The sequence below is a fragment of the Montipora capricornis genome, chromosome 3, assembly GCF_036669925.1.
Source record: "Montipora capricornis isolate CH-2021 chromosome 3, ASM3666992v2, whole genome shotgun sequence".
Taxonomy (NCBI): domain Eukaryota; kingdom Metazoa; phylum Cnidaria; class Anthozoa; order Scleractinia; family Acroporidae; genus Montipora; species Montipora capricornis.
In genome coordinates this window covers 31,332,583-31,342,582 of record NC_090885.1, presented here as the reverse complement: position 1 = coordinate 31,342,582, position 10,000 = coordinate 31,332,583, and the positions used below count along the sequence as shown (strand labels likewise).

The window sequence follows — 10,000 nt, the reverse complement described above, 5'->3', positions numbered from 1 at the left end:
GAAATGAAGCGACTCCTATCGCTTTGTTTAATAACACGTCACAGCGCCCTTTCGATTCGCAAATATGTCAACAGAAAACTACCAAACCTTACCAAAGCTTGGAAGAATGTTTGTACCACTCGTACAGAGTGCGGGTCGTCTTTTGTCGGGTATGGATAATGTTGCATAAGCCCGTTTCCAACATAGAAGACAGATACAATCATTACCTTTCTCCTTGTAACGGATTGAAAAGTGGCCAAAACTGACTATTCGTTAGCGGGCTCGAATTTCCCTTCCGAAAGAAGACCCGCTTCTCGCTATATCATATTTCGCGCAAGTAGATTTCTCTTGCTTCCACTCGACGAGTTAAGCGAAACACTAAAGTTGGTTTATTATGCCAAAAAACTATCAGTAATTCTAAACTATTGCGAAAACTGGATCATGTCAGTGTCATCATATATTCCCTGTGGATGATCAAAATTGGTCAGTTTCACAATCCAGTAATTAGTAACGTGCTATTAAGCTGATGAGTACTCTAAAGCCGAGCCAGTCTTTGATGATACAGAAAGCTTGATCAAGGCGTGATATCAAACAAACAAGTTAAAGTGAAAAGAGCCTCACCGTTCACGATTTTTTCTTCACAGAGTTTTCCAGTTAATCCTTTTGGGCAGGCACAGAGGAATGAAGATTCATTTCTGAAACACTGTCCACCATTTTGACAAGAAGATTGGCATGGATTAAACAACGCTGAAATGGAAGTACATGAATTAAGAATTTAAAGGATCTGATTGAAAACCTTTTTCTTATACCGCCATTGATCATTATTTTGGCATTGTAATGCCATAATGCTGAGCCAAAAATTATACGTTGCATCCTTCACTTTCCTTCAGAGAGATAGTTAACCAGACGGGTGTGAAGTTTAACGTTGTGAGTTATTTCTCCTGGTTTGAGCGCGTCTACAGAGAGAACTCCCTTTCCTCGCATCACACAGGGAAAAATGATTAATTTAACCGAGCCGGCATTTGTCTCGACCTAAATTTAACTCTTGCATATTCACGACCGAAGGAAATTAAAGAACTAGAGACGCAGAATGAGAGTTGGCCGGGAATTCTTGGGAATTTCCCAAAGTTGTAAGGCAGTCCCTCCGTAGGCGTGAGCTCATCTGAAAATGCCGACATGGAGATTTAAGCGAAACTTCATTTTGAATTTCCTGTGAACCTACATTAACGTTTCGGGAAACGCAATTTACATAGCCCCAAGGTCTGAACCAGGTAGTCCTTCCTTGTCTCTTAATGTCATTTTGTTCTAGACACCGGAGCTTGATTTAGTAGAGGGGCCAAGGAGTCGACAGGGATGCTTTTTGTCCCAAATTATTTAAGGTTTCTGTAAGTCTCAAAGGTCGTTTTCCAAAGCCTTAGATTTTGGCCACATCGCTGTATTCCGAGAATGGTGTAGGCAGCATTTCAAAGGATCAAATGTTCATTTTAGGTAAAGGGGGATGTTGAGGGAAATTTCTTTGGCCTCAGCTTTCTGCCTTCCTTTATTTATTTTCTGGATACGTCCCTGGACACATCAATAAAAATTGCGTTTTGCAACTCACGTATTTCGCACTGGAGACCTGAAAAACCGTCAGTGCAGTTGCAGACAGCACCAGCAAGAGTGTTTATGCATTTTCCATTGCTTTTGCACTTCAGGTTAGAGCAATTTTGAGAAGTACCTGATAGGTCAAGAAAAACGTCAATTATCAGTTTAGAGTAGTCTGTTAAATTGCGTGTGAAATGTAATTTTAAAATTGCTTCAGAGTGTGTATCATCTACCAGGGGAAAATTCCCTAAGACATTTTTAAAAAAGTGGATGGTACAGTAATAAACAAATGTTCTTGTATATTGATTCGCTCTAAATGCCCAGCGACCGATTTTGGGCATTAAAGAAAACTTAACGTGAAAACTGGCTTAACTTTGTGGTCAAATATAAAGAAGCAAAGCCGCACTTACCAATTTAAAGAAAAATAAGGGTTTTCTAAAATTGTTTGGCATGGCAAATGAAAATTCCTTTGTATGAAGATAACGTATTCCTGTGATCATGAATCGACTTCAACGAAATTCAACGCACCGAAGCTGAATGTTCTCAAACTATAGATGCTTTTTCATTGGTAGATATAGCCTTTTTGATAGTTCGTCTTCCCTTTTGTCTGAATACGGTACAAAAACATTACTCGTACTATGAGAGAAGAAAAAAGGCTGAAAATAAACAACAATAGTTAACCTTGCTGGTATGGTAATTTGCATAATACTGTTGCCCAATAGGGGTTTGCAAGATAAGCAGCGACGGATTTTGGACATTCCTGGAAAGTGGATTCATTTCCTAAACATCTCACGTTTCTAAACCAAACTGCGGATTTGCCGAAACCAAACTGGTCACTTCTTCCGGAAGAAATTGCCCTTGGATATCCAAGCTGACGGCAAACAACATGAGCATCTATCATACTCCAAGGGTAGCCATCAATTGTGCCCCAGATTCCAGCGTAGAACACCTCCACTCGTCCAGCATTACTGATTGGTGATCCGGCCAGTCTTACACTGAAGTCTTTGAAAACAGAAGTGAGTAAACAATTATAAGAAAAAAGTACACTAAGCCTACCGACTCGTTTTCCTATTAAATTCATAAAAATAATAGCACTACAGCTCTGCTTGCATACAGCAGTATTTACATTTTGATATAGAAACTCATTTGCAGCCGCATAGCTGGTGCTTCCCGCCACCTTTCACAACTTTGACACAAAAAAGGAAGCTACCTGCCCTAACTTTGGACGACCTCAAACGCATTTATATCAAGCACTAATGTTTCCAACAAACAAACAAAAGTCACTCCCCTGGCTAAATTAACTATCCAGATTATTATTAACTGATTATCGGTACAGTCCATGAGCCAACCCACTAAAAATGTCCTTTTGGTACCATGAAAGGGGGCAAATTCTATCCTGCATTTTAGACTCTCCGATGTCTCTAGTTTACAGAAAAATGTAATAGCCCTCGCAACTTGCCAGATTTAGCCTTTTTCTCAGCCTTTTGTTGACAACCTGACAGTCGAATATATTATATTCATCTTTTTACAGAGCATCCTCTCAATTAAGTACTCAACTTACATTCACAAACAATTCAATTCATCAAAGTGTCACTTAGAGATACTTCATTACCATCCATTATTAGTGTTATCGAATCATAAATGCCTTCGGGTCCATATTTGGTGCTGAGAAGAGAAGTGAATCAAGAGCATTTGTGTAAGTGTAAGCGCCACGGTTTGCAGCGTTTGTTGAGTTCTCCTCGTAATTTTTACATTTTGATGTTTCATAAACTTTTAAGTCGCTTTTTATCTATAGTATATATTTCCTAATAGCTTTAGCAAAAGGTCATAGCTAGTTTTGGAGTCTCTATCTTAGTATTAAGCTTTATGTTCGCGTGAAGTTCTCCCATGCTTTCTCGAGGAGTGCTGTTGAACTTGGGCCGACAATGCCGTAATAACCTGGTGTCAAATTACGTACCAACACAAGTATTTCATCGAATTAAGGAACTGGGCTTTCTAAAGAATACACGAGGCAACAGGGTTAGTCATTCTGTCGGACAACGCTCGACAAATCGATTCCCTGGCATCGAACTGTTGGCATTATGCAAATTTTAGATCTTCAAGATCTTACAGTGGAATCAACAATTCTATTCTCTTTCGCTTCGCTCAGCCGAATAGAAAACATTTCTATTATATGTATAGAAGAGAAAGTAACAAACAAATAGTGGGGGAAGCCGCCAGCAATGGTCGAGTTTATTTGCAAAAAACTAAGCCGGGGACACGCTGGATACAGGGTACAAGCCAAGGAATATAAGAAAAAGTCATACGCTAGTTAAAACGACAATACAAAATAATAAGGAAAAAACAGCCTCGAGTAAACTGGTCGGCGTCAAGCGGTGCGACATTCACGAGGAGTGGTATATAAAGGGCCTAATTACCCCAATGGGAATTAATACCAAGCAACCTAACTAGACACCTAAAAGAAATACATTACGCTTCATTAGGAATGTGATTACAATCAACTGCGCAAAGCCTGGTCCTATACATGCTAAAACTATACCTAGAATTATGGTCATTAATGCTCGATCGATTGTTAACACCGACACTGCTCCTGCTTTACAAGCTGAGCTTCATAGCATAAACATCGATATTTGCCTCATCACGGAGACATGGCTGAACAGCAAAGTTCTTCTAGTCTAGTATGTCCTGACGGATATGTTTTAGTAAGAAAGGATCGTAAAGATGATCGAATGGGAGCTGAGGTTGCTATCCTATGGAGAAACAATTGGAAAATCCATCGTATCAACTTCAACATCAACGACCTTAAATGTCTCTGGTGCTTAATCAAAACAACAATTCTTAATTCCATGTTGGAGTAGTTTATCGTCCACCTGATCCAGTGTACCATGATGAGATTCTACTAAATCCTCTATCTTAAAGCTGTGAAAAAATCCTTTTATCCACGCCTGACACCGATATAATCATCGCTGGTGATATTAATCAATTAAATATTCGAGATCCATTAGGTCAACATAACCTAGTACAGATGGTTAAAAGCCAACAAGAATTGATAGAATACTGGATCCCTTCCTTACAAATAAGATGCATCTGCGAAAGCCCGCTCCAACATTATTTAAAGGTCTTCTTCGATCTGACAACCTGGCCGTCTTAATGACTCCTCAAGTCAATGCCAAACTTATAGGGAAGATTGTCTATGCAAGAAACGCAAGGGAACAAAGGAAAATACAATTGGTTTGCAAGCTTGCGGAGTGTGATTGGTTACAAATCCTAGCGCATAATGACGTAAATGACATGACTGACGAGCTCAGTGACGCTTTAACTCAGATGTATAACGAATGTTTCCCGCTCATCAAAGTGAAAATATCATCTCGTGATCCTCCTTTTATGTCGCCGTTAATTAAACACCTGTGAAACTTAAGGAACTAGACGCTCCATGAGCATACACTGGGTTGCCTGTGGTAAGTGCTACTCAAAAACAGAAGGGACTGAGTTGGGTGGTATTGAGCTGCAGCGTTCCAGTCAATTTTTTCAAGTCGGGGGTCATTAAGACCATTTAAGGGGTCACCCAGAAGTCGTGCCAGCAGAGGCCCTTTGGCTCACACGTTCATACGACGGAACAGATCTTTTCTCTAAGGCTATAGAAAAAATTGGCACGCATTGCGTACCTGTGGTAGTGCAGTAACACAGTGCTTTATTCCATATTGTCAACTGAGCTGCGTTTTGTCTTCCAGGAGATTCAAGTTGTCTTTGCGTAATATGTAGCTCTAATAGTACACGATATTGTTTTGGTATTGTATATCATTGTAGTGTCATGGTAGAAGTCTTAGGTAAATAGCCCCTGAGAAGACATGTGGTTTTTAGCAGAGTACTAAACCCAGAAAGATTGAAGAAAATAAAAGGGAATCGAGAAACATTGGCTTCTAGGCTGACATGTTGATCATTTTCAAGTTCCCTCAAAACTTCTTTTTACTACAAGTTTAAACGTGCACTCTTAGCCTCTGACAGCTTTGTAATACAAAAGTTCACTGAAGTTTATCCCTGTCCGTCGGCGTTAGTATTTGGATGGGTGCCCTAAAAATATTCCGCTGTGTAACAGAAGCCTAGGGCCGAAAATTATATTTTAACGCTCAAAAATGAGAACTAAGCAAGGTACAGATTTTGTTAGCTTGCTTTATGCAAAACAAATTAATACTGATGCAAAAGTAAGTAAATATTATAATATCATGGGTGACAAATTACCCCTTAATTTTGGCGCGAAATTTCAGCGTTAATTGATAATTTCACATTGTGAAATTACAAAATTGCCATGGTAACATCTCTTCTCAATCAGAGCCAAGATGGCGTCGAGATTTAAGACAGTGACCAAAAGTGAAGAAGTTACGAAATTAAAAGAAGCGGCAGAAAATTTAAATAAGCGAAAGAGCACAATTAACTGGGTGAGGGTTTTGGAGAAGTGGTGTGACGAAAATAGCCTTGAGAAAAACCTGGAGATGATTCCTCCCGAGCAGTTGGATAAAGTACTCGAGCGATTTACGGTTGTAAGCGTAATTTGTCACCCACGACATTAAAAGGTAATCAAATACCTAAAGGCTCGGGAAATTATCAGAATTTTGACAAAACGCGCGTGAAATTATTTCCTAATTTTACTTGTCGCCATTTGATTACACTTACTTACACAGTTTTTAGGAAGAGCAGAAGGAAGTTTTCAGGACGGTCGATCGAGAATAAAATATTTTGCCATCAGCAACAAAATTTACGACATGAAAACAACTTTTAATTTGAACCGCGAATATTAAAATTTACCATCAGCGAAAAAACATTTTGGGATATTTTTGCTACGTTCAATTTTGTTATTGTACTTTTGGCTGCACAAGTAAATTGCAAAATCGAATTCAGCGGGCGCCGTGATCAAGTTATCGCGGCGTGTTTACTCGCGAAACAGTGAAGCATCTGTGTCAAATGATGGAAAGACACCGGGTTTTTGTTATTGTTAGTTTTCTTTTCCTTTGAAGTGTTATAAAGTTTGACAAGAAATGTGCGTCAACACAAAGATCACAGTCGCCCAACTCTTGAGTTTGGCCTACCAGAAAAATCCTCCCGCGTCACATTTCAACCCACGTATGCAAATTTGTTAAGCTCAAAAATTACACAACATGATAAATTCACAAAGGCTGGAAATATCACAGAAACCCTTTTCCAGCGAAAATTTTTTGAAACAAACAAAATATTTGCTATTAGAGCCAAAAACCCCTTCTTATCTCAATTGCGCGCGTGCAAACAAGACACACAATCCGTGTCACAAAGCATATGCAATTAACTAAATTTCTGACAGTTCACATCAAGCCCTTTTCGAAAGAACCTTGACCGTAAACAATGAAGCACAAAAGAGACAACAAGCTTTCATTCAAATAATTCTTCACTGTCACATTCCATTTTTTTTAAATCTTTGCAGAGTTGAGTACAAAATAAATGTAAATTGCCAGACAAGTTACATGCGACTTCAGTAAACACTGTGATGCATTCAAGGCGTTCGATTCCTTTAATGATTGTTAAATCCATAAAAAAATTGTCATTTGATTTTAGTGTTGTATATAATACCAAGTTAGCAAAAAATTAGAAATAAAGCTCACTTGATAGCCAACGGCGAAAAATGAAATTGTTGTCGAAGACCATTACTCGTCGCTTTAAAGATTCCAGATATTTATTTTTCACCGCCTGACTTGTTCATCCAATTGACGTTCCATTCTTAGCTGCATGAGGGTATATTTTGTTTAAAGATCCACAAAAACGCCATTCACGTTACAATGACTTTCGACGCCATCGAAGGTTAGCCAGAATTAGTGAATTTCCAATTGATACCGGAAGACTGTGCCGAGTTGCAACGATTTCTTGCAAACATTTGAAAAGCACCAGATAAAAGAAAAAAATTATTAGTCGAAGCCTCCTCAATGTAAAACAGCACACGTTTGCCGTGGTTAGGATGGCTTAGCGTAATTATCGCGCTCCTGGCGCTCGTTTGTTTTCCGCATCTGGGTGCAATAGAATGAAATATGACAGGAACGGGAATGCGAAAGAACGTTTCTGAATACCGGTCAACCAAACCAACGTTTTCTCTTCGACTGCTGGTCGGTGATACCAGCGGCCCCGCCATATTGTTTTGTATTTTTGATCTCATTAGATTATTCGAGCTATATTTAAGTAGTGTTTCGAATGGTCAACGAATCGTAAATTTACCTAACATCGATTTTCACTCGTTGATTTATCGAGGTTGAATTGCGTTTAATATAACTTCGAAAGTTTCAACGATACACTCGATTAGTATCGCGTGCACTCACCAACCTTTAAAATTTTTAAGAGTAAAGGCTGAAATGGGTTGAGCGAAGTCGCCTACGTCGAGAAGTGAAATCGCCTTTGTAAGCGAGTTCACAAAGCGTAGGCGATATGGTGTTACCCTCAATATTATTGAGAGCTAACTGTAAACAGGCTAACCTGAATTTTATTTAGGCCTAATTAGGCTAACCGAATGTTATTTAGGCCTAATTCAGGCTAACCGAATTTTCATCGGTCTGCAGTTTGCAGTCTGCGTTTTTCAGTGTCCCTTTTGTTATGTATCTTAAATTTCTCGGACTGAGCATAATCGACGAATTATGTGACGAGTGTCACGAATGAAGTAATTTGTTTTCCTTTCAACTATGCCACAAATAATTGTGCGGAGAAGTTTGAATATCATTATCGTTGGTTATACGGCGCGACAATGGCTGCCACGCGGAGTCGCTGCTCCGTAGTTTTTGGTTGTTTTTATGCGTATTTACTCTTATTCTTGATTCATGGACGTATCCAAAGTAGTCCTAAGTCCTTGTTACAACAGCATATTTCAAAGATTTTAATGGGAACTGAGCTTTCTACAGAAGATACTGGTTGGATTTTTATCTTGAAACTTGGTGGCTGGTTTAAACTTGACCTTACAGTTCATGGTTACTATAAATCTCGTTTTGCGGCTTCCAAATGGAGCAAACATGGTCTAACATCTCTCCATTTCCTGGACATGGCCCTCCGCTTGATATTACAGTGTCTATGGATGTTTCGCCGAATCCTGGTCCTGATATTTCAATGAATAGAATTTGTATTTCAAGATCTTGCGTGGATTTGCATATGTCTTCTTGTCAGGATTCGATGATTACATATTCAAGAGATCGACTGTTCAAAATTCGCCGAACTTCAATTTGTTCTAGGGTTCTTCCTAAATCCATCTACACAGAATTGAAGAACTCAGGTTTATATCATTATAGAGGAAACAGAGCAGGTCGGCAGTCTTATAACCGTAATGTCCAAGTGGCTACATCTGATCAACGTTTCTTTAATATTCAAACAGTCATTACGGACCATCTGCCACGATTTCGGACAGATAGTAGAACAGTAGACTTTTCTAATCTGTCCTATTTGAGACCTATGCGGAAGTTTAATCCTGGTGATCGTAAAGTACGATTCGCTGTTTGGAATGCCCAATCCATTAATAACAAATCTTCGATCATTTGTGATATTATCTTATCAAATCATTTAGACATGTTTGCCGTTACAGGAACTTGGCTCTGCTCTGATTCTAACACCTCTGTTCCAGGCATTTTGAATTCACTTAATGACTTCATTGTTTGGCAAGTCCCTAGAGTCACAGGACGGGGTGGTGGTATAGCATTCTTTGCTCGTAAAACATTCACAATAACAAGAGAAGCAAATGCTGTTTTCAAGTCCGTCGAATACACTGATCTTTTTGTGAAATACAAAAATTTCGGTGCTCGATTTGTGGTAATTTATCGACCACCGCCTTCAAAGAAAAACAATCTTAGCTCAGCTATGTTTCTTGAGGAGTTCTCGGGTTTTTGCGAACAACTTACTTTGGATGGAAGACCCTTAATTATTTGTGGGGATTTCAATTATCATATTGATAACTCCTCTAACAGCGAGGCCCGTCAGTTCATTGACTTACTAGAGTCTGCCAATTTATTTCAGCATGTATCTAGCTCTACTTATTGCCGTGGTCATACTCTTGACTTGATCATTACGAGGAAAGATGAATCACTAATAAAGGAGGTTGAAATTCTGCACGATACCTACTCCGACCACCGGGTTGTCACGTGTAAACTGAACTTCGCGAAGCCACCTCGCTCCAGAATTCTCGTAACCTGCCGGAACAATAAAACCTTTGACTCGGATCGGCTAAGGCTCGACCTGACAGACAAACTCTCGCAACTGATTCTCGATCAAGATATCTCAGTTGATACATATAATGCTACTCTTGGGGAAGTCTACAATGCTAATTTTCCGCTTCAAACGAGATGGGTAACCCATCGGCCTCGTTCTACTTGGTACACATCTGATCTCAGGGCCATGAAGCGCGAGAAACGTCAAGCAGAACGCAAATTTAGGAAATCACGACTTG

General features: G+C 39.3%; 2 protein-coding genes across 2 annotated transcripts in view; one reads left to right on the top strand and one right to left on the bottom strand.

The window, feature by feature from the left end:
• The window catches only part of LOC138040087 (delta-like protein 4), an 11,023-nt gene extending 7,841 nt beyond the window's left edge, over nucleotides 1-3,182 (bottom strand). Inside the window, exons 1-4 of the mRNA XM_068885875.1 lie at nucleotides 3,176-3,182; nucleotides 2,245-2,565; nucleotides 1,580-1,696; nucleotides 601-726 (exon numbers count right to left, since the gene is read on the bottom strand). Of these exons, the coding sequence (XP_068741976.1) occupies nucleotides 601-726; nucleotides 1,580-1,696; nucleotides 2,245-2,565; nucleotides 3,176-3,182 (571 nt within the window). The remainder of the gene's footprint in view (nucleotides 1-600; nucleotides 727-1,579; nucleotides 1,697-2,244; nucleotides 2,566-3,175) is intronic.
• A 5,830-nt stretch (nucleotides 3,183-9,012) lies between these two features.
• Nucleotides 9,013-10,000, top strand: part of LOC138040086 (uncharacterized) — a 1,266-nt gene continuing 278 nt past the window's right edge. Inside the window, exon 1 of the mRNA XM_068885874.1 lies at nucleotides 9,013-10,000. This exon is cut by the window's right edge and continues 278 nt beyond it. Coding sequence (XP_068741975.1) covers nucleotides 9,013-10,000 — 988 coding nt within the window.